This window comes from Dysidea avara, chromosome 4, assembly GCF_963678975.1.
Source record: "Dysidea avara chromosome 4, odDysAvar1.4, whole genome shotgun sequence".
NCBI lineage: Eukaryota > Metazoa > Porifera > Demospongiae > Dictyoceratida > Dysideidae > Dysidea > Dysidea avara.
This window is the reverse complement of record NC_089275.1, coordinates 30379428-30405621: the sequence shown is the minus strand read 5'-3', so window position 1 is coordinate 30405621 and position 26194 is coordinate 30379428. Positions and strand designations below refer to the sequence as shown.

Genomic DNA, 26194 nt, shown 5'->3' with positions numbered 1-26194 from the left:
CTAATAAATGATTGGAACAGTTCATCCCATGATGTTGTATTTGTAGCTACTTATTTTTAAAGCATTCACTGATTAAAATATTTTAATATAATTGTAAGAAATGTTTCTAACCTAGGAGCATAAAGCAAACATACGTATTGTGAACACTAAACAGCATACCCCTAGGTTATACATGAAAATTTTGGGAAATTCCTGAAAGCATTTTGGGAAAAATGTTGAGCAGGCCTAATGTACAGTTAAATCGACAAATGTTTTGATATGCTTTATTACATGCATGGCTTACTAAAGGAAGTTGCTTAACATCATAATGTAATTCAGTGTCTTCCTGGAATATAAACAACAAGGATGTTGTAAAATAGTCCATTAAATCTTCCCACACTCAGTGTATTTACACAGACCATTCCACAATGATACTGCTAAATCAGTAACATTTATTAATTTTATTAAACTTTCACATGAACAAGGCTAGCAACAATGTGCTAAACAACAAGTCAGCAAGCTAAAGCTTGTGTGGTTATACAGTAACTACTACGCTACACTGTATCTACTGTAACTAGCTATATCTTCCTCTGATTTTCATGTAGTCTGAGTTGCTTGTGTCAAGGGCGGATCCAGACTTTAAAAAGGGGGGTTCCACTTTGGAATTGTAACTTCAGCTTAATTGCAACTTCAACCTGGCTGTAAGTTGATGATCAAAAATAAAAAAATAAAAAGGTCATCATGCACTTACTGATAATAGCTGCCCCTCACCATAGATGCCCTCACTAACTACATTTCCTATTTATAACTGTATACATAGCTTGCTACACTGCTCCTCAAAAGACTACTGTGACTGTTCTATTAGAGTATATCGATTTGACTGCTCTATTAGAGTATCTCGAATAAGAGAGGCTCTTCCAAAAGGGGGGTTCCATGGAACCCTTTGAACCTCCCCCCTAGATCCGCCCCTGTGTGTGCATGTACTGGTAGCATTATCATACACTTAATAACTTTTTGAAAACACTTCATCACACTGTTGTTGTTATCTAGCTATTCACCTTAGTTTTATTTACAATTAAAGCTAGTAATTTATCCATAGGCCACTCATGCTATCAAGCTAGAAATGATTTGACTACAGTAACACTATAATAAATACAAAAGAATTAATGTTTCAGTGTTGAGCAGATCCAACTACATATCTATAAATAAACTTCTAGCTGTACAGTGTGTATCTATACCAACAGGAACTTATGAGCAGTTGAAAGTGGAGAATGAGCATCCAACTTATGCTGTCATGTGACCACATGAATGACAACAGCAAAGCCAAGAATTTCTTAGAGCTAACTTTTACTAGCAGCAAGTGAGAACTTGGTTATATAATATGATGCTGACAATGGGATAAACACTGGAGGGAGGCTCCCATGACATGTCGATCATTATTACTCTAAATTCGATTGTAGCTCCTTAGCATTGATGGATTCATCGCTATTATAATTTCTTAATATGCTATTTTTCATGGCTATAATAGCATTTAATTATGCAAGCATTTACCACCTTAGTAAGAAATTAAATTAATTAGGATAATATTTTTATGGTCACAGAGTGAATTGCATGCCTTTGAAACTTCATAAGCTCCTAGTGCCATGTACATAATTAATTGGTTAACCATGTAGTACTAACATAATAAAGGTGTAGTCCATAGTTGCGATGGCAAGATACGGTATATTATTTTCTTCTGTCCTTTCCCACATGGTAGTAGAAGGACACGAAGGAAGGTAACTAAGTGTGGTCGGTGTGGAGCCCCTACTTGGTATAGTAGGGTATTTCTGTGGTGACCAGTGTATACTGTCTTCTGTCCGTAGTAAGAAGGATCTACGAAGACAAAAACTTGGTGCAGAGCTCCCAATGGTAGCAGTTGTTCTGCGGTTGGTATATTGTCCATTCCTCAGAGTGTGACAGCATAGTCGAGGTTCAATTAAGCAGTTGTATTCCCTTTAAGTTGGTCTATTTTTGGTATGAATAAAACACACTGAAGATAACCTAAATAGCCTGTTTTGCACCCGATCATTTTGTTCCTTTCTTGGTGGATAGGCAGTTTATTCCTACTTGCCTGTTCAATATATATATATATATATATATATATATATATATAGGCTCCCTGCAGCTTGAACCTCCTGTATATCTACTGTATCAAACCCCTACCCAATCATTTCACTGGGTGCTTGCATCCTCCACAGTCTACCTTGTGTCCAGGCACAATGGTATTATGGTAGAGGAGGGCAAATTAAGGAGTATTATAATTTATAATTTTTACAGAGTAGTGGGAAATCAGTTGACAAAATAAAGCTCATTAATTTTACTGTAGCTAAATCACAGATTTTTAAATTTACATGAAACATTTTATTTGCATAATAATAAATTAGACCATTTTGTAATGGATTTTGGAAGTGTCTAAGTTACAGTACTTAGACCCTTTCCATGTTTATTATTTGCACCTGCACTGATAGCGCTGAACCGCTGACAACGCGTTGTCCCCTAAAAATTACTTTTAACTAACTGTTGTTATGGGTGGAATAATGGCTTTTTACTATACTAATGAATGCTACTTTTCTCATATTATTAGCTAGCTACGTAGATACATTTATGCACTTTTGAAACAGTTTTTAAACCAAATGTACGTAGAGTCCACTAAGGATGGACTCGCATTTTGTGCTAGTTAGTTGCATGGGGTGAAATGTGTGGGTGAGTGCCTACCCATCACTGAAGGGCTGGCTACGCTACTGGTGCTGACAACGCATCGCAACCTGAAAATTACTTTTGAACTAACTGTTGTTATGGGTGAAATAATGGCTTTTTATTACTAATGAGTGCTACATTTCTCTGTTACAATCAGCTGTCAGCAGTGTTAAGGTACAAAAAGTCTAAGTAAGTTAGACTTCAAACCACAGGGGTCTAAGTAATTTAGTAGCCCTCAGGCCCTGTAGTAGTGCCTTGCACCATGACAAAGTGCCATCGGGTTATTAAATTACTTAGACCCTGTTGTCTGAAGTCTAACTACTATGTAACTTACAGTATATTACATTCTACAGTAATTATTAGTCCATAGAACATGATATCAATGTCAAAAAGGTTTCAAACAGATTACCACAACTAATACCACTGCTTGAAGTGTCTTAGTTTACTACAGTGGTATATCGCCAGTATATGGAACAGTTAATTGTTTGTTATTTTAGTAGTTTTTCAGTAAACCCGCATTCACTGATGTTTTACTGAGAGTTTAAAACTTAGTAAAATAATTATGTTCCATATACTTAAGTTTACTGACACTTTACTATCAGTATAACTACAGTAAGGCATCTTAACAAATTAGTAAATTAAGAACCTTCAAGCAGTGTACATATTAACTATGTATATAAACAAAACTAACATTACTGCTGAGAAGCTAACTAGACTAAGTCTTATGCCATACATACATACATATACATGTAGTTCAGGTCTTTAGTTAGAAATCAGTGATTTTTACTGGGTCAAAATTATCTTCGTGTTGACAACACTTTATCCACATCTGTATCTTTTTTGAGGGATGATAAATATTATCCAAGCTGCAACCACCAGCATGAGTATACCTGTTAACTACATACATGAATTTCAAATCAAAATTGCAATATCCATGATAATTAATTTTATACTTCCAAACATTTGGTGGTACTGTTAGAATGGAAGAAGATGTTTGTGAATTAGTGTATTGCATTAGTGATGACAGAGCTAATAGCAGCCAAACTGTTTGATGGCTTTTTTGAATCAACTTCTCCTTTTTCTACATATAGTATAAACAGTACAGGTATGCATGACTGCAACAATGAGAATATTGCAAATTTCTGGAACTTTGCTACTTAGTTATAATATACTTATTTCTGAATAGTCAGTTTTTTACTTTGGCTTAGCCACTAATTTACAGTACTTAGCTATGATGCTTGTTGGAATCATATAAATATTACACACACAGACACACAGAGACACACACACACACACACACACAGACACACAGACACACACACACACATACACACAAATCAAAATTTTCAAAGGTCAGTGACAGCAGCACAGCAGAGGATACATATATCACTTGAGAATTAAACAAATATCAGAATTATCAAAGCTATTCTTACAAGTACATGCACAAAAAATTGGAGTTTTCAACTATAGTAGGGACCATAGCACATCAATAAAAGTACTGAAACAAGCGAGAATCCCTACTGTGCAGTTCCATTATGGTATCTTGAGAACAGTAGGGATATAACACTTCCTGTTTTATTGTGATTTAATATCATGCACTACTCCAGTTTGTTTCAGTACTTTTTATCGATGTGCTATGGTCCTTACTCTAGTTGAAAATTCCAAATTGTTTTGTGTACTTGTTGGTTAACTTTTTAATACAATTATTATGAATGGTGAACCCGCATCAAAAGTAAAGAAACAAGAGTCAAACATGCCAGCATGTCAAATACACTGAGATCTCTATTTGGACTCAAATAAGCATTTATATATATAAGCATTCTCAGTACTTATCTTCCCATGATTTATGGAGAAACTACTGTTTTTTCCTCAGTTTCTACCATATCCATTGAGTCCAATAAATAGAGATCTCCGTGTGTTTAACATGCTGGCTTGTTTGACTCTTGTTCCTTTACTTTTTCAGTGATCTCTTTACCCATGTTTCAATTTTTTAAATTATTTTTACACTAGTGCTTATTGTAATGGTGGAATAATTGAGTATATTCCTAATAAAACAGTCATAGTTTTGTAGTCAATGAGAGGCTACTTGGTGAGTAATGAGGATGATTCACATTAGCAAGTCCACTGTCTAGCTATAACCACTGTAGTAGATATGAGGACAACTGATAAAAATGATATGCAGTAGGTATACATACGTAAGCAACAAAAAGGCAAAAGCAGGATATTGTGTATGCATGAAAGTCTAGAAGTGCACAAGCTCTTGCTGGCTTCTTTTGGTGCTGCTACAATTATGCCAATTGTAAATTGCTGCAATGCTGTTACACCAACTAGAGGTAACTGTTGGTTCATTGAAAACCCTCAATAAAGCCACTTTGCTTTATGGCCACATTAATAAAGTTTTGATAATAGGGCCACCTCACTAGTGGGGCCACCTGTTATGGGTGCCATATGTGTTGTACATAGCATGCATTCCTGTGGCAAATGTGATGTGAAGGATATGACAGTTCACGTTTGCTTCATTAATTAGCAAAATTTATATGAACTATCATCACATACCTCACTGAAGTACATTTTATGTTTGTCACTTTTAACCCTATTAATGAGGTTGCACTGTAATATCATATAACGCCAACAAATTTTTCCAACACTTAACTGTCAACTTGTATGGTGTATTTGAACCTTTGCAACTGTGTAATAATATTGTATTCCTAACAGGAAACTTGTTACATAGCTGAATGTTCTAGCTGCAGGGTGACTTGTAACACGTATAACTATATACATGTATACTCTCTACAGTGTGACTTGAAATGTAGTTGTACACTCTAATACTCTAGTGGGTAACTTGTTTGTAGCTGAACTCTCTACAGGATGCACTTGTTATGTAGTTGAGTGCTCTACAGGGTGACTTGTGACAAAGCTGAGCTCTAAATGCTGAGTTGTTGCATGGATGATATGAATGCTGTACAGGTGACTCATTTGAAGCTGAACTGTCTACAGGGTGACTTATATTTAAGCTGAACTCTATAGTGTGATATGTTACATAGCTGAACTCTCTACAAAGTAATAATATTGGAAGATACAGTAGCTGAGCCATCAACAGTGTGAACTGTTTGTAGCTGAACTGAACTCTCTACAGGGTAGATTGTTATTATCACTACAATAAAATGTGTATTTGTGCATATGTGATCATAAGCTCTAAATGTGATAAGCATAAAAATAATGTACATCAGTGAGGCATGTGATGTGCTGTAGTTCATGTTTGCTAATAATAATGAAACAAATTTATGGTATCATCTTCTACACATTGTATACACCACAGGAATGCATGCTATGTACAACACATTTAGAACATATCACAAGCACATAATGCATGACTTTAATTGTTGACTAGGATGCATGGCTAAGATAACTTGTTACAGCAGCACTCGCTATAGTCTGGTCTGTTACAATTATGATCAGTCCTAAGCACAAAACTTGGTACAGTGACTCCTTATGGTGTAGCAAGAGATTTGAGAAGGGTTCCCACCTCGTTCGTAGCGGAACTATTTACAGGATGCACTTGTTGTGTAGGTGAGTGCTCTACAGGGTGACTTGTTGCAAAGTTGAGCTCTAAATGCTGACTTGTTGCATACTTGAACACTCTACAGGTGACTCCTTTGAAGCTGAACAGTCTACAGGGTGACTTACTGTTAAGTTGCATGTGATAATTATGTAGCTGAACTCTCTACAAAGTAGTTGGAAGCTATCACAGTGTAAACTCTTTGTAGTTGAACTCTTCACAGGGTAGTTTGTTATATCACTACAATAAAATGTGTATTTGAGCATAATAATGTGATGAGCTCTAAATGTGACAAGCATAAAATGTACTTCAGTGAGGTATGTGATGGTAGTTCACATTCATTTTGTTAATCAATGAAGCAAACTTGAACTATCGTCTCCTTCACATCACATTTACCACAGGAATGCATGCTATGTACAACACATTTAGAGCATATCACAACCACACAATCACATTTGCATGACTTGTTGAGTAGGATGCATGGTTAAGATGACTTATTACAGCTGCACTTGCTATAGTACAGTTTTGATTGTGACAGGGCAGTCCAAAGCAAAAAACTTGATACAGTGATTCCTCATGGTATAAAAAGTGATTTCAGAAGGGTTACCACCTTGAAGTCACCTGGTATCCTTTCCCCTACTTAGGGGCAGATCTATGATTTCCTTAATCATGACAACAGCCATCCATTCATTACTAAAAACATTATATAGGAGAATGCAATCACTGACTGTACAATTTCTAATGGACTGTAATGCATTTACAACATGTACGTTATCATATAAATAGTATTGATCTTGCCAGCCTACATGTAATAATCCTTAATGAAGGGTAATTAAAATTTTGTCATTCTAATGGTCGTACGCAGGTGTTAATAAATGGTGATAGGAGACAGAATCGTTTATTCAAAGTGGCAATGCCAAGTCCCGTTGTAGTGAACAATGGCTAGAATGCAATAGAGATACTCATTTGAGTGTGTAGTCTCTTGAAGGGCTGTGGCTGAGCTGTTTTGAACTCTGAACATTTCAAGAACGATTAGAATGATTTGCATGTCCTTTTGCTAGTGCAGCTGGCCCCAGGCAGTGATGAAGAATACGAGGCCTTTTCCAGTGATGATATGTGACCAGATTTGCAAAAAGGTACCTTTTCCACACATTTTACAGGTGAGCAAAGAAAACAATGTAACATTTGTCTCCATAATATTAAACTGATCAATGTGTTCTTAGTTCCAAAATGTAGCCAGATACATCAGCTGCACTCATGGAAAATTTTAGGCAATTTTATGCAATGGCTAAAAGTATTGAAGGTCCAAAGATAAAAAAATGGGTCAAATTTGGTGTGCGAAAAAGGTACCTTTTCGAAATACGGTAACATATAGAGAAAGATTTAAAGCATTAAGGAGCCCACATGAGACACAACTGGAGGATGACTAAGCTGTAATTAGTGCCCTTCCTGTATGTATGTTCAGTGCATGAAGTGTATGTGACACACTGTAACTATGTACTGTAATTACGTAGAGTATCTAGTAACTACCAATTATACCAATGCAGTTTACCATATCTACAGTATAATGAGTATATAGTAGTCAGACTCATTAGAGCATGTGATTTGCATGTGCAATCATATCTAAGTGCCACTTAAAATTAATAGAGTTTACTGTACAGCATATGGTCATACAGTGTATATATTGTGTACTACACCAATAAATGGCTCCTAGTGCCTAAGATTAATAGAAAAAACTGCTTTGTTGCTTTAATAAGAGTACTACAGCTAAAGTAACTAAAAACTAATATGGCCAAGAAATTGACTAACTAGTCTTATGCAACACATAGTTCAAGGTCTTAGTATCTTAGAAATTAGTGGTTTCTACTGGATCTTCTTGGTGAGGCTTGATATATTCCAGTGATGACGCTTCATCCACATCTGGATCTCGTTTGAGGGATGAAAACTTATTCAAGCTGCAATCATCAGCATTGACATAGCTGTTAACTAGACATGTACATTTCAAATTAAAATTGCAATTCTATGATAATTTACATGCACTTACCAACATTTGGTGACGATGGTGTTTGAATGGAAGAAGGAAAAGTTTGTGAATTGGTGCATTTATTAGTGATGACAGAGTTAACGGCAGCCAAACTGTATGATTGCTTTTTTGTATCACCTTTTTCTTCTACACAAGTACAAAATAATATGCATGCATGGCAGCAATGAACAGACCAATGTGGATTTCCAAAATTCTTTGAATGGAATTCCATGCCAGTTGATTAATTATGTCATGAAATTCAAGTAATGTCACAATTATTCAGTCTTTGGCTTGGTATATGCAACTTGGTCAATCTCATAGTTAGGCAAGGCTAAGTTGATTCACAGTTTATCATCACTGCCCACATGGGTTTTTAGGAACTGAGCAATAAAATAATAATTCATTATTATTATCATTATTGCTCATGTGATAATCATAGTATTTTTTTAAATTGTTAATTTAAAAATGAAGTAGGGATCTATGCAATAAAAAGTAGTGAAACAAGAGATGAATGATGGTATTACAGCATAGCTCGATGGGAAAGTCCCTACTTTGGCACATCCCTACATTAGTGCCAAAGTAGGGACTTTCCCATCGAGCTATGCTGTAATACCATCATTCATCTCTTGTTTCACTACTTTTTATTGTATAGATCTCTACTTCATTTTTAAATTAACAATACTAGTTTGTTTAATTTTTTGTTGTAGCACAGCTAGCTAGTTACAGCTTATTAAAGTACATCTTGTGCCAAAATTGGAAGCATATAGGCCCATAGTAGCGTGCATAGCTTATCTATGCTTTGATTGTAGTAGCACTGAGTGGCGTTCAGATCTATGACCTGAATTCTCAGTACAATGTTCCACGTTCTATTCAACCTGGCTGGAAGTTGTTCAAATGAACAGGCCCTATCAGTTGTCTGGAGTTTAGTCTCTACAAATGGGATGAAGTATAATACAAAGTACTCCTTGAAAGTACTATGCAATCACATGAATCACTTGCTGATCTCACCGTCCGGCACAGAGTGGCTGAGTCAGTGTATTCAGAGGAACAAGCTGTTGAGTATCAGCCCATCTCAAGTCTCTTCGTCGATTGCAGTCCAGGCTTTGGCAAAAGTCACACTTGAAATTATAAGCATCCCACTTTTTCAGCAGCATAAGTGCTCTCTGAAATAATTTTGTGGTGTCTACAGAAAAGTGTTGATATGGAAAATTAACTCCTCAGTATGGTTTCGATGCTTGAAGAAGAAGACGACCACCCTGATTGAAGATAAAAGGAAATACAAGACGCACAGGGTGTACACTCGTCAGAACCCCAAAAGGCACATCCCACCAGTGAGTTTGTTGTTGGGCGTAAAATGATGACCATGTGCTGCTTTGTTTGGGCTCTAGGCTTGCGGCTGTGGTCAGGCAGTGAGGCTAAAATTGGAATTTTGGTGATTTTTTAAAAATTTTATATCCGGCCACCTGTAAGTGTTTTGTTCTATTTAATCCTGTTTTACATATTATATGGACTATTACTATTCCGTAAAGGTGATTTTCGCCACGTAAAATGTCTGTAGGATGATTTTTAAAGGCAGAATTTTGGGCGGCGAGCAAAATGTTCACCACTATCCCTACTTAAACGGTACAACTGTACCGTTTGATTAATTACATTCTCGAACGTGACATGGCAAACTATCTATGTCAGAAGCATGAAGGGGGTTTATATCCCCATCAAAGAAATTATGGAGGGGCTGAGCCCCTCATAAATGTTATCTCTAGCTTTCATTGAACATACATCAAGATTGATATACTCTAATAGAATAGTCACTCTTATACAACAGTCAACATTATGTTAATGTTGTCTGTACTGCTGAATTCATACTCAGATTCTACTTTTGAGGGTCTAATTGTGTGTGTAGTTTGTTTGATTGGAACCTAAAAAGTGTGGTGTTGGTGCATAAGGTAGACAAAAGCTCAAGTCAGGCTGCAAAATGCCTTTTAAATGCTGTACATTGTATAAACCTGTTTTATGAAATATGAAAATGACCTCCCACCCCATGACTTTTAAAAATACCCCTGATGATAAACTGTGAATCAACTTGGTCTGGTCTTAGCTATCTAGCTTTATGGACTCAGCTCAATAACTGTTTTAACAAAACACCAATTACTATGATATCAACAAGCAAGGTAAGTGATCAAGTGCAACCACTGTGCAAAAAAACTTTATTAGTAATGACATCATTTTACATCATAGAATTAATGGGACTGTTCCACCATTGGAATTCTGTATTTTGATACATACAGTAAAAGCTATTTTAGTCTGATATATTTTTTTTTGCTGTAATGATTACAGTACAGTATTTCACTGCTTTTCCTGAGCATGTATGCATTTTGAAAGTATCAAATCATGATAATATGTAACTATTTTGTAACATAGTCCCACTTACTGTATTGTATAAATGTTACAGATAATTGAAATGGAAAGCAGAAAAAAACAGAATTGGAAAATTGAAATGGATGGTAAAACTTTTATATGTGTTAAAAGAACGAAATTAATCAGTTACCTTCTTAAATACCATTTATATAATATTATTTTCAGGATAACCCTTTACAAAGGCCACATTATATACATATAGTAGCTATTGTACAATAGCTACCTGTAACAAGTAGTTAGGTCACTGTGTGCTTCATAACCTTATTAATAATGCCATCTTGATATACATGCATAAATTATAGTGACTGTCATTTATGTAGTTTCAAGTTACGGTGCACCAAAGTTTATCTTGAGTCATATATATTCATACTGAGATTGTATTTTTAGTCACAAAAGTTCTGGTAATTCAATGTATGTGGTTTTACTGAAGTACACACATTGTTTTTGTGAGTGAAGCTCCAAATGCCAAATAAATTTAGTGCAGAATCTTTGTTCTTCCATACAACTAACTTCCACTGTGAAAAAAGAGGGATATAAGATGGTATTTCCAGTGGCTTATTGAATACAAAAAAGCTTGATATAACCTGTATTATACTAACGATCTCATGTAAGGCTTTAGTTAATGTGTTAAACAAACTGAAACCATATATGTGATAGTATAATGTGGGAATTATATTCAATATAAGCTGTTTCAGGTAATGTAGTAAATAAACTGAAACCATATATGTTAATAGTATAGTATGCATTATACTAAAGTATAACATGAGTATAATACAGGGTTTATATTAAGGCTTATTTGTATTCAATAAGCCACCGGAAATACCATCTTATATCCCACCTTTTTCACAGTGTTCAACCAACAGTTCATCATAATATTAGGCAGGAAATCCTTGCTTCTTTATGCTGCAATGAGGTGGTCTAGTATATGAATGAAATGTAGTGCATGTCTTATATATTTAGTTAATGTAGTTCATTTAATGGAGAACCACAAACAATCAGCCTTTTGTTCCAAGCTGATATTGTTCACTTGTCAACCGCCATCCAATGATGATGGTTGTTTTGGTAGTTGTGCAGGGTTCCATGGTTCTCCAACACAATTTTTCAATAGGACCATTGATATGATCAGCCACAAATTGTGGCTCCCAATTGCATGAGGCTTGGGGGCAAAATACCTGGGGGTTCCCAACTTTGAAGCCACAGGGATTTCTAAGACCATCCTAACAGTCCTAATGAAACCCTGCACTATCACACCCCAAGCTAGTCTTGGGATGGAAAAGCTACTTTTGGAATGTGGGAACACTGGACTTGAGTCTACCACATAAGACTCCCTTCAATAACTGAGTCTACCACACAAGACTCCCTTCAATAACTGAGTTTACCATACAAGACTCCCTCTAATGTTTGTGCATTTCTTCCCCTGATAGAATAATCCCATACCATAATGTTAATTCCCTCTTCTTAATCCTTAATGAAGTTGTTATTTAGCAACAGTAATGTAATTGGTTGTTTATGTACTAATTTCTGACATAGTTTCCTAGTCCTAAGGTTGAGCTATGGGAGGGGACTTTTTGTTCCACCTGCTTACTCATTTGAAGTGACGCGTACACGCGGTATTTTTCCTGCGCATGCGTTCATAGTATTTTCCAATTAATACCTACTGTTCCATACTACATCTAGCATTGTGATGCAGGTGTGCTATGTACCTATCTAATGCTGGCTAACTGCAATGAGTTGCTACACCACCGAAACAAATGCAAATTATCTCCCTCTGTTAACTTTATTTAACAAGTTTAACTTTATTTAATGTCGGTTGTTTAATGAAGAACCACAAACAATCAGCCTTTTGTTCCAAGCTGATATTGTTCACTTGTCAACCGCTGTCCAATGATGGTGGTGTTTTGCTAGTTGTGCAGGGTTCCATGGTTCTCCTACACAATTTTTCAATAGGATCATTGATATGATCAGTCTTAAATTGTGGCTCCCAATTGCATGAGGCTTGGGGGCGAAATACCTAGGGGTTCCCAACTTTGAAGCCACAGGGATTTCTAAGGCCATAGAATGGCTACAGTCTTTCCCTCCAAGCCGCACATACATAGGAACCCCACACTATACCACTAGCCAGAACACTGATTTCTCCATTGATAACAAGGCAGAGATGGGATGTAACCTATAAGAATGAATGATTGTGCAAGATGATGTAATAGAGGATCAAGAGAGTAGTAAATGTCCATTCCTCACTAGGCCACTGAACTAGCTAGGCCACAAACAGAAAACAATAGAAGATAGAAGTGTTGCAACTATTCATTTACTGTATATATGGGGGGAGGGTAAATAGGATTGATGAGGGGGTTAATGCAATGAAGACAGGAAGTCCATGCACTCGTGTGCAATATGTTGTAAGCACTGCGCAATAGTGGCCAATATATTATGTTTTATGCAAGAATATTTATAACTTACTGCATGTTTTTATTTTATTTTTTTTTTGACTACAATACTGATATGCACACTCTTAACCATACCACGTGAAGGCTATGATAACGAAAGTCCATCCAGCTAGCTGACGCCAAATTCAGCACTGCCAACTAACTGACAGTGTGCTACTACTAACCACCAAAAGTGTCATAACAGAATTCCAACCTATGGAGCGCTAACAATCCCAACGCTGGACAGTCTATACTGCACATACTAGGGCTGTGTGACATTATCTTTTTAACCATATATCACAATATTTTTAAAGTATCGATATCTAGATATTTTGTTATTAACTATCGTGATACCATGCCTGTACATTATTGTCCATTTGTTATGCAGTACTAGGCTAAGAATCTTTGTAAGTCATAACCTGCAGAGAGGTGTGAACACCATAACATAACCTCAAAGAATGTTTTACAATAACTGTTACTGTAAACAAGGATGACAGTGGCTAGTTTGATGCTACCTTTAAAGACTTCCTGCAGGAATGCTGAGAAATACACTATGTAGCACCAGCTATGATTGATTTATTTGTTAGTATCGTGAACTATTCAGTATCGTGAATAGTGGCTTTAGTATCGATTGTGATACTAAAATGGCAGTATTGCTCAGCCCTAGCACATACTGCATGTGCCTGTAACCCTGTCAATAATCTCCAAAAACAAAGACAGGTATAGTTCATTCCTTAAATATGTCGTGTGTCTTTGCATCACTGTGGTACACCCATTAGGACAATATAATACTAGCAATGTACTTATATACTGACTGCTAAGATAATATTGGAAGAGGTATAAACCCAGAATTTAGTAACGTTATTTAGAGGTATAGTGTATGTGATATTTTAAGCAGCCAGCTACAAAGAATATATATGCAGTGGTGACTGTCACTTGTGTCTGTCTACACAATACTCTGTGATGCTCAATAACAATAACTGTGTGCAGCAGTGTTATAACCTATTCCTGTTGGCATTGCGTAGTGTTAAATAGTAGTATATAATGTGTCAATTGTAGACCAAATATACTTTGCATATTCAATTGCCACCACAATTCTACATTGGGTGTACACACACCAGCTGGGGTGCTTGTCAGTGACACAGATTGGTAATGGTGACAATTATTGAGCATAAGGAGTGTATGTATGTGCATTGTTTGGAGAACATGTTGGACAGTTCCTTCCAGTGTCGGATTGCAGGTATCATATAGTGTTAAGTATTTATGTAGGTACATATGAAGTGACCTTTATGCATTGAATACGGTAGTCACACTTTGCATGTGTATGCATCCCATCTGGGTACACGATGTATGTGTCACAAGCGTATAAAGTGTAACCAGTGTTTGAAAGAGAATGCTCACTGACCCCAATGGTCAAGTGAGACTTTAGGTGATCGCCGTCATTTCTGAAACATGATAATGGTTGTAGCTGTGCCTCCAGAATTTTATAGTAATCCTACAAGGCAGCTCCATATTTTACCTAGGTGGTACTAACATTGATAACCACAAAGGTGAAAGCTTTCGTCAAATGTGTGCATGTACATGTGTATATGTGTTTGGGACACAGAGATGGGGAGGTGGGTAAGATAGCACTAATTCATAATCTGTGTCCCTGGTAGTATTAGCTAACCAAGTACGAATAGTATGCAATAAGATGATAGTGGATAATGCTATACAGCAGTTATACGTACCCATTGTTAAGCGATACTGGCAATACTGTAATATTGAGTAATAACTACAGATACTGTTTTATATATATATATATATATATATATATATATATATATATATATATATATATATTGTTTTTGGCTCACCTGGGCCCTCTAAGTACTACTAGTACTTTTACACTGTCATTATGTTCTTGCAATACCTGTGCTGTATCATGTAGTGCTGGGTGGTATTGCATTTATGCTCCCTGTATCCGGTATTGAGAAAAAAATACCCTGAGTCAACTAATGCACATTTTAAATCAAGATGGTAAGGTTTATTCACGTTTAAAACAGTCAGCAGTTAACCTGTAGTTGAAAAAGTTACCACAAGTGAAAGTTATTTGTATCTAACAGGTTATAAATGTATTTTGCTAACTGCTCAAATATGCTAGTGCTACACTGTAATCAGTTCAATTTTATAGGCAGGGCTTGTGGTCATCAACACATAATTAATTAAATGCCAAAGACCTGATGTCTGGCTTCACTCATAGCATACAGCTAATGGCATTCATATCGATATACCTGTATGTTTGAAAGTGAATATCTTTTTGAGCAATTCAGTGATAATATCGTGGTATCCTGATATATCATCCAGCACTAGTACAATGTACTGTTTTGTGCATAATTGTTGTTTAGTCTTATGGCCTCTACACTGAATATGGGTTATTCAAATACAGTTGACCTACATACTTGGGAACCGTCAAACTGAAAATGGACAAGCCAAGTAATATACAATCACTCGTTATATGTGAAATAGAGAAACTGTAAATAGCTAGTAAGGAGAAACTTTAGATGAAGATAGCAGACCCACAAACTGCTGTACACATAGTATCTTTTGAGTCTGCTCGTCATTTATACTAAATCTGGCTCAAGGAATACATCCATAGATAGCTGAATACATACTACTGTAGCATGCCACCCTTCCAGAATCATATACACTACTTTGTTTGCAATAATTTATGGGCACAATAACTTATGGGTACAATAATTTTATTGCAATGAAAACATGAAGGACCTTGCCATTGTTGGACCACTGACACTGCTCCACCAGTGGTACTAACATTTGCCATGCAATCTAAAGACCAAAGCATATGACCTAGCCAAAAAATCACTTTAATATATTCATAAATACCATTTCAATCAACTCCTCTAATAGAACATTCATTCACTGCAATAGAACATGCATATAGACGAACAGTTTGGGTGGAACTGTATTATTCCCACACATATGGTACAAATGCTATACCAACCTTGTTTCCTGTACCATTGTTTATGTTTGTTATGATACTGTCATATAGAAAATTGCGACTAAATGGTGGATCATATACAATGTAACCAGATGGAGAAGGGGGGTGGAGGGGGTTGTGGAAGGGGAGGAGTAGGGGTAGGCTGCTTCATGACAAAAGGAATTAAAATGAGGCCCCTGGAACACACACCACTTGCTAAATATTCTTTACTAACCCTTTTAAATTAAAAAATATATATTTATTCTGTGAACCGACTCACTGGCACCTGTACTACACAAAAATAAAAGGAGGGTCATGTCAGTGCCAGACTGGAACGGCATTGTACCACACACTATTTAATGCTATGAAGGCACTCACAGGGTGCCACAAAGGTACATGGTGGACCATCACAATGTAAACCCCAGGGGGCCCTCAAGACCGAGGAGTGTTAACTTGTCAATGGGCCCTTTGAGCACCTAAGGTCAAGTACTGTTGTATTATACACAATATCTTTAGAGTCTGCTGATTGATGTCATTTATATCAAATTCAGCTCAAGTCATACTCCATAGATAGCTAGCTAAATACATACCACTGTAGCAAGCCACAATTCATAATATACACTATATTGTTATACAATAAGTACTATAATTGTATTACAATGAAAACCTGAAGTACCTGTACCCTCCCATTATTAGACCACTAACAACACTCAGCCAGAGCCAGCACATACCGACCCCATTGTCTGCACCTTAATACTAGGACTGCGTCACCTGGATGACGAGATGACGTCACCGTCACCTTAGTCTTTCATTATTACTGGGACTGCGTCACATACAAACAAGTACATACACCAACATGACAGCCCTCTGGTGAGGCTATTAGGTGGTGAAGACATGATCCCCAAATCATCTCAATATGTCACAGTAGTGACAAATACAACACAATAGTGGCATCGTAACTAAAGGCCACCAGTAGCTAAGAGCCAGTACATCATTGGTGTGGTGATGACACAGTGATGTGTACACAGTATCAAGACACACGGTAGTGTGTCGTGCGGCCCAAGAAGCCGGCGCGCCACACCGTGAGTATATTTACAGGAAGAAAGTAAACACGATTTTCACACCTTTGTAGCTCCATGATTCCTTACCCGATTGAAACCAAAGTTGCTACAGGCGTGCCGCCTAGGTAGGGGAATCCACATTCCACATTTGAAGAAAATCGCTCCAGCCATTTCTGAGACACGAGCGGCCAAAGTTAGGATTTTTCTCTTCGTTTTTTTTTCTTCTTCTACTTCTTTTCGCACACTTTGCAAAATCCACCATAAAACACGAATGCGTGCTCCAATCGGGCTGAAATTTGACACACGTGAAGGGCTCATTAAGGCAAACCTCAGTACCAAGTTTGGAAGGAATCCGATGAACATTCACGGAATTATGACCGATTATTTGCTTAAAATTACGTCGAAGGTCTGTCACGCCCATAGGGTAAACCGCTTGAAGGAATGAGCTGAAAATTGCTATGTAGATGGAGTAACTATCGTAGGAGTGCCTTTTTGTGGTTTGAAAGGAATGCAGTTAAAGGCCATTGAGATATGACACAAAACCCAACCTGTGTCAAAATTACGCGATCGATTTTATGAATAAAAAACTATTAGTTTTCACGCCTACCAGGCAAACCACTTAGAACAGTAAGCTGAAAATCGGTGTGAAGTTGAAATAATTATCATAAAAAGTCCTTGCAGTAGTACAGAAGAATCGGATTACAAACCACTGAGTTATGATTTCAAAGCCAACTACGTGTGGCATATGCGAGATCGAGAGAGATAACCATCATTAACAATTGTGATGAAAAGATGTACAACAAAACAAATAGGCATGTGAAACCTCGGACAGCATGCGAATACAAAAAGTAGAGGACTACACTGTGGGCATGGCAAGGCAAAAACAACAACAACAAAAAAGACTAATTACTGTAATTACAAAAATAAAACTGTCTAATTTGTGCACCACTCTGTACAATTTTGTGCTAGAAAAATTCTCTGAGAGGCAGAGATACTGGCAGAGGCAGCAGCATCTAACCATTCCTTAATAATGTGCTTTGAAATTCTTATATCAGCTTGAAAAAAGTTTAACAAACTAGATAAATTCTTGATGGAAGACACTTGAAAATGACCAAGTACCGTGATTTCAATGGTGTCATAATAGTTAGCAATATTTAGGCAATCAAATTCAGCCAACAGCTGCAGATACTCAGTTTTGCTCTGCTTCCTATTGCGAGCAGACTGGATGTGATGGATGGAGTCCAGAGGGCATGTTAGTTCCAACAGAGTGATGGAAGAACTCTGGGAATTATATATCACAATGTCTGGACGGTAGGATGTAATAAGGAGACTCATCGGAATTGTAGACTGTGGAGAATTATCAGCATGGAAATTAGGTATATCAGCAAACACTTTAACAAATGGGATGTCAGCAAATGCTTCAGAAAGTTTAGTGGCCAAAACACGAAGAACCTGATCATGACGGTAGGTATACCGCTGTTGATTTAATGCTGCAGGGCAGCTACTTAAAACATGAGCAGTTGTTGGGCGCCGTGAATCGCAAAGCAAACACTTCACTTCACATAGGATGGACCATCTCTGTAAATTCACAGCGGTGGGTAGAGTGTCAGATGCTGCACGAAGGAGGAATGACAATTGACTGGGGTGGAATCCCTTCAGTAGCCTGTTCCAAGTTTTACAGGAGCTCTCTAGTTCAGTGGAACTCTCAAACTTTGACTGAACAGTTAGTGACTGTAAATGGTCTTTGCATTGAGCTTTGATGGAATCTGACAACTGGTGCTTAGCCTTAATATATAACGACTGAGCTGATGGGAAGGCAGATAATTGTTTTTGAGCAATCGACAGGATGGAATAGTCATTGTCTTGGATTTGTAGAGCAACATTCCCTAGACGCAAATGGAGGTTAAGTTCCTGGAGCCGCAAGTCAGAGGAGGCACTGACACAGGCTAGCAAACTTAGTTTTGCCTCCCTGGAGACATGAGAAATACTAGGACAACAAACACCTGGGTAGTATACTCTAATAGAACAGTCACCCTAATAGAGCATTCAGCTACGTTTATAATTTACTCCATTATAGAATTATACTACATTGCAAGTTATTCTGTAGGGAGTTCAGCTACAAACAAGTCACCCTGTAGTCAGATCAGCTAGAAGAAGGTACCTAATAGAGAGTTCAGCTACAAAGAAACCATCATGTAGAGAGTTCAGCTGCAAACAAATCACTCTGTAGAGAATTCAGCTACAAACAAATTGCCCTGTAGAGAGATCAGCTAGAAGAAGTTACCTTGTAGAGAGTTCAGTTACAAAGAAACCATCATGTAGAGAGTTCAGCTGCAAACAAATCCCCCAGTAGAAAGTTCCACTATGAACCTATCACCCTGTAGAGAGTTCAGTTAGAAACAAGTCATCCTGTAGAGAGATCAGCTAGAAGAAGTCACCTTGTAGAGAGTTCAGCTACAACAAAACCTCCATGAAAGAATTCAGCTGCAAACAAATCACCTGTAAAAAGTTCAGCTAGAAAGAAGTCACCCTGTAGAGAGATCAGCTAGAAACAAGTCACCCTGTAGAGAGTTCAGCTAGAAGAATTACATTGTAGAGAGTTCCACTACAAAGAAACTACCATGTAGAGAGTTCAGCTGCAAACAAATCGCCCTGTAGAGAATTCAGCTATAAACAAATCGCCATGTAGAAAGATCAGCTAGAAGAAGTTGCCTTGTAGAGAGTTCAGCTACAAACAAGTCATCCGGTAGAGAGATCAGCTAGAAGGATCACCTTGTAGAGAGTTCAGCTACAAAGAAATCACCCTGCTTCATCTTTTCTTCTTCCTGTGGTAAGCCCTAAAGCTGGCCATAGGCCGGCTTTGGGATATACAAATACAAAAAGAAGTGAAATCTAATCCAAAACAGCCAAGCTGTAAAAAAAGAGTGCGGCCCTCAGAAAGGCTATGGTGAAAAAAGATGTGAAATCCAAGGTGGTGGCCAAGAAATGGCTGTGACGGTAGGTTAATGGTAAAAATTTTAATAACAACAATTCAGGTGAATTTGGTGCCGCTTGGTGTTGACACAAAATTCACCTGAATTGTCGTTATTAAAATTTTTACCATTAACCTACCGTCACAGCCATTTCTTGGCCGCCACCTTGGATTTCACATCTTTTTTCACCATAGCCTTTCTGAGGGCCGCACTCTTTTTTTACAGCTTGGCTGTTTTGGATTAGATATGTATACAACACATACAGGAGAGAACTATACATTATTACAGTATTCTATGCATCAATACATTATAGGCAACATCACCAGATAAAAATTATTACTGAGTCAATATACAGCACAGTATCAATATCAACTAGAGCTAAATAAGGTTCATCAGTGGTATAGCAATGGCACACTGATGGGTGACACACTATAATTATGCATACACAACTTGCAGGAGATAGCTACACAATATTGTAGGAGTATGCAAGCCAGTATGCAAGCCAGATGAGCCAGATAAAGGAAGACAGCCAAGCCAGCCAGAGCTTAGGAGCTAAGCCAGGTGAAGGCAAAAATGATTCACGTATTGAATTGCCTGATACCAACACAAAAGAAGTTCGCCATGCCAGCTGCACAAGACAAGATTGTTTACTTGTATTTTGTATTTAACTGTATTGTAAAGAGCGTGGCATGTGTTTTAATGTTTTCTTGTATTGTTTAATTACATATTTTATGTGAATGAATCCACTGGCAGCTGGCATGGAGACTTAAGAGGTTACAAACATAATAGCTTACTTGTAATCTTTGTGTTTACGTGTGAAGTGGCCAATGGCTCTCCTGCAGTCACTCCATGGACATTCGCTAATCTTTTCCTTCGTGCAATCTGTAATTAAGCAAGGGTGTGGTACTGGGCGTTATATAAAATTACACGTATGGTCAAGTCGTTAGCACGAACGGGCGCGACGATTATACGTTTGTGCCTTCATAATTAATATTTATTATTTACTTATTTATGACGTAATTTTAACCACATTTCATATTATCTTTATTACTTGGTTGTATAATTTTTTTTTTTTTTTTGTGGAAGGGCAGAATAAGGGGATAGGTTGCTCCGAAAATTAAAATGAGGGTTCCTGCCAATGCCAGCCAACCACTGGAGCACACACCACTTCCTTACTATTCATTATTAACCAACATTTCGTCTTTCAGTGAACCAACTCATTGGCATCTGTACTACACAGAAATAAAAATGAGGGCCATGCCAGTGCTGGCCAACTACTGGAGCGCTTAATATTCTTTACATTTTCCCCTTCGGTGAACCAACTCACTGGCATCTGTACTACACAGAAATAAAAATGAGGGCCATGCCAGTGCTGGCCAACTACTGGAGCGCTTAATATTCATTGCTAACCAACATTTTGTCCCCTCAGTGAGCCAACTCACTGGCACCTGTACTACACACTATTTAATGCTATGAAGGCACACAGAGGGTGCTACAAAGGTGCATGTGTCCATCACAATGCAAACCCCAGGGCCCCCGAGACCAAGGAGTATTAACTCACCAATGGGCCCTTTAGGCACCTAAGGTAAAGTGGAAATTGCCTACAGTACAAATGATTCCTGGGTACACCCATTAACACACCTGATGGTCTGCTAGACTTATGCTGTCAAAATATGTAGCTAGATCATTTGTACTGCACACATTAAATTCCGGCAGTTTATTTTATGATGGTGTTCAGTATGACACAACCACAATACAGTGGACACTATGTTGATTGTTATTTTGGATTAGCAACAGTTTTATATTGATAAGGATACCCGTGTCCCCTAATTCCAGTTGCCAACCTGGATGGGAACCGATTACTTCCAATATCAATATGACTGCTCTATTAAAATCAGTGCTTGTCAGGCAATATTAACTTTGCTCACTCAGCCCCATGATGATTTGTGTATCAACCACAACAGGAACATCCAGCTTAGTACCCTGTACCTAAAATAAATGACAGCATGATTTTCGTGTCCAGCCACGCCACCACTTGAGCCGGTTCGGCGACACACACGTAGACATCATCGTTTATGGTAATTATTGTCAAAGATTACCTTATTTAATGCCTAGTACACGAGTCAAGATAAACAAATCTACCCTCTGCATGCCTATACTGAGTATCCTCAAACATGTAGAGCATTCCTTGCAGAGGTTTCATGGCTTTTACAGCTGAGATGAACAACACATTGGTTTACTTGCATACATACAAGTCGCGTGCAGCAATGAATGGAAAGATCTCACCGGGCAGGCATTAAAACAATTGGTTAATCCGCCGTCTGAATAATGTACTTCATCTCCCACTGGCCACGTGTATCGCCACTCCTTCCCACTATGTAGTGGCACAACTTCTGAACCGGACTCTCCAGTACACCCATGGCTTGCCCACATCACTGGTCCTTTGTCTTCTCTTTCAGCATCATCAATAAGACTGACTTTTTGTTCCACCTGCTTAACTCATCATGTCGCACATGGAGTCAAATACTATCTTATCAGACATGCAATTTGGATTTCGACAACACCGTTCTGTTGAGCTACAGTTACTACAAACAATTCATGATCTCTCATACAATTTAAATGAAAGGAGCCAAACAGATTTAATCTTGCTAGATTTTAGTAATGCTTTTGATAAAGTCCCCCATCCTCACTTATTGTTAAAGTTGAATCCTTATGGCATAAGAGGTGACGTACTAAACTGGATCTCATCTTTTCTGAATGGACGAACACAGAGTGTTATGTGTGGGGGTATACCTCCACCCCTTGTAATGTCTTAAGTGGCGTCCCACAAGGTTCTGTATTGGGGCCTTTATTATTTCTGATATATATAAATGATATTGTGTAAGATTTAACATCTACTTGTCGTTTATACGCTGATGACTGTGTACTATATAGGAGGATTGATACTTTGGAAGATGCCAGAGCCTTACAACATGACCTACAACTACTTGAACTATGGGAGGAAAAGTGGAAGATGTCTTTTAATGTTGATAAATGTATGGTTGTTTCAGTAACTCTTAAAAGAACCCCTGTTCATGCTAACTATACTTTACATGGAAAGAAACTTACTGTTGTTGAGTGTGCTAAATATCTGGGGGTGTCAATTGATTCTAAACTGTGCTTTAACCAAAACGTTGATAATGTATGCAAAAAAGCAAACTCAGTGTTAGGATTTGTAAGAAGGAACTTTAAAAACTGTTCACGTAAAATTAAAGAAAATTTGTATTTTACTTATGTTAAGCCTGTATTAGAATATGCTGCTGCAGCTTGGGCTCCTCACAGCAGGCACTCTATAAATAAAATGGAGTTTATACAAAGAAGTGCAGCTCGTTTTGTGATGAACAACTATTTCCAAACTAGTAGTGTATAATGCTGTTACATCTTAACTGGAATACAATAGAAGCTCACTTTAAATTCCTAAGATTACAGATATTACATAAAATTATTTACAATCATGTTGACATCACACTACCTAGTTATGTAACATATAGATAAAGATATACCCGGAGCAGAGATTTTAAATTCATTGGGATAGGCTCAACTGTGGATGCTTATAAGTACAGCTTCTTCCCCAGTATGATTCAATTGTGGAACACTCTACCTGAAGATATTATAATTTGTAAAAAAATGTAGACACTTTTAAGGATCTCTTACATCAAATCACATTGTAAATTTATGTAGCTTTATTTTGTAGTATGTAATTTTTTAAATTGCCTTTCTATTGTAACATACTCACTGACGTGAGTCCTACAATTAAAACAAATAATATAACAATACTCATTTAAAGTGACCCATACACACGGTATGTTTCCTGCACATGCGTTCATAGTGTTTTCCAATTAATACCTACTGTTCCATACTACATCTAGCATTGTGATGCAGGTGTGCTACATACCTATCTAATGCTGGCTAGCTACAATCAGCGTTGAAACTGGGTCACTACTGCTGACCCGGATGACCCACTGACCCGGATGTGACCTGGATTAATTAAAGCCGAGACGTGCGATAAGAGCTATGTTTCGGGTAGTCTCACTCGCGAACACGTTTTGAGAGATCGATTTGTGTTGAGTAAACGAGTAGTTACGTGATATTAAAATAATAATTTAAAAAGAAAGAAAAAAAAAACTAAGCCGGTAAGTTTATAATTTAAAATCAGTCAGTGGGTTTTTGGTTCCATGTAGGGATTGCATGTAAGGGTATCACCTTGTACAGGCACATGCCTTTTGTATATCCCTTTAAACAATTTGATAATAATATTATACAACTAGGCATGAGGCTATTATGCTCCAAAAATTGAGCATTATGCTTTTGAGCACTGCTCAAAAAATCACCTATTATGTATGCTTTTGAGAATTGCCCATTATTCTCAAAATTATGCCACCATAATTGGCTAATAATGCCAGTTTATTGCTATATCAGACCATTTTCATTGTTCAAATAGTCTTGGATTCTTTAGCTGGTTGCTGTATTAGAGTGTTTCGTTTCAATGTGACTGCTTTATTAGAGTAAGTAATATTCGATGACTGCTCTATTAGAGTATCTTGATTTTTTTAATAGAACTGTGCAATCTCCAGATTTTCCTACTGTTAAAGCTTAACAATCATCTCAAAATGCTAGCATAATTCCTGATTCTCACATGTACCTTATATTCCCGAAATTATGCCAGCATAATCGCCGCATCCCTATATACAACCAAGCACTAAGAATAACATGAAACACGGTTAAAATTATGTCATAAATAAAATAATAAATTAATAATTAATGTTTGAGAAAACTACGAGGCCTAGAGTCATAAACTAACCGGGGATCGATTTGCCTGTGAACGAAGCACAAACATATAATCGTTGTGCCCATTTGTGCTGATGACTTGACCATATGTGTAATTCTATATAATGTCCAGTGCCACACCCTTGCTTAATTACAGATTGTGCGAAGGAGAAGATTAGTGAATGTCCGTGAAGTGACTTCAGGAGAGCGAGAGGCCACTTTACATGTAAACAAGAAGATTACAAGTAAGTATTTATGTTTGTAACGTCTCAAGTCTCCATGCCAGCTGCCAGTCACATAAAATGTTAAATTAATTAACAATACAAGAGAACATTAAAACACATGCCATGCTCTTTACAATATGAAATACAAGTAAAAAATCTTGTCTTGTGCAGCTGGCATGGCGAACTTCCTTTGTGTTGGTGTCAGGCAATTCAATACATGCTTAATATTTTTTGCGTTCACCTGGCTTAGCTACTAGGTCCTGGCTAGCTTGGCTGTCTTCCTTTATCTGGTTTATCTGGCTTGCATGCTCCTACAGTATTGTGTAGCTATCTCCTGCAAGTTGTGTATGCATAATTGTAGTGTGTCACCCATCACTGTACCATTGCTACACCACTGATGAACCTTATTTAGCTCTAGTTGATGTTGATACTTTACTGTATATTGGCTAATAATTTTTATCTGTTGATGTTGCCTATAATGTATTGCTGCATAGAATACTGCAATAATGCATAGTTCTCTCCTGTACATTTTTTATACATAATTACATTTACTGTGTTCACATCACTGTGCCATTACCACACCAATGATGTACTGGCACTTAGCTACTGGTGGCCTTTAGTTACGATGCCATTATTGTGTTGTATCTGTCACTACTGTGACATATTGAGTTGATTTGGGGATCGTGCCTTCACCACCTAATAGCCTCACCAGGGGGCTGTCACGTTGGTGTATGTACTTGGTTGTATGTGATGCGGTCCTAGATAATATATAATAATAATACGTAGCTACTGCGAGTTTAGGCCACTCCAATTGGTAATTATGTTTCTGGTCCACCACCCACATCCTTTTTTGGAGAATGTGAAATTTCAGAAATACATGCTTAAAATTCCCGCATCAGCTTTTTGAAAAACCTGGTTTTCAGAAACAAATATTGGGCCGCAACAAGTATGCTAAATATAATTATCTAAATGCCATGGTTTGTATTTTATCAGTGAAAATCTGTGAGAAATGAGCGGAG

General features: G+C 37.4%; 1 protein-coding gene across 1 annotated transcript in view; it reads right to left on the bottom strand.

Annotated features, from left to right (window-relative positions):
* Positions 1–7908: 7908 nt before the first annotated feature.
* LOC136254621 (uncharacterized) overlaps positions 7909–26194 on the bottom strand; it is a 145419-nt gene continuing 127133 nt past the window's right edge. Inside the window, exons 31-32 of the mRNA XM_066047365.1 lie at positions 8319–8444; positions 7909–8260 (exon numbers count right to left, since the gene is read on the bottom strand). Coding sequence (XP_065903437.1) covers positions 8121–8260; positions 8319–8444 — 266 coding nt within the window. The 3' untranslated portion in view covers positions 7909–8120. The remainder of the gene's footprint in view (positions 8261–8318; positions 8445–26194) is intronic.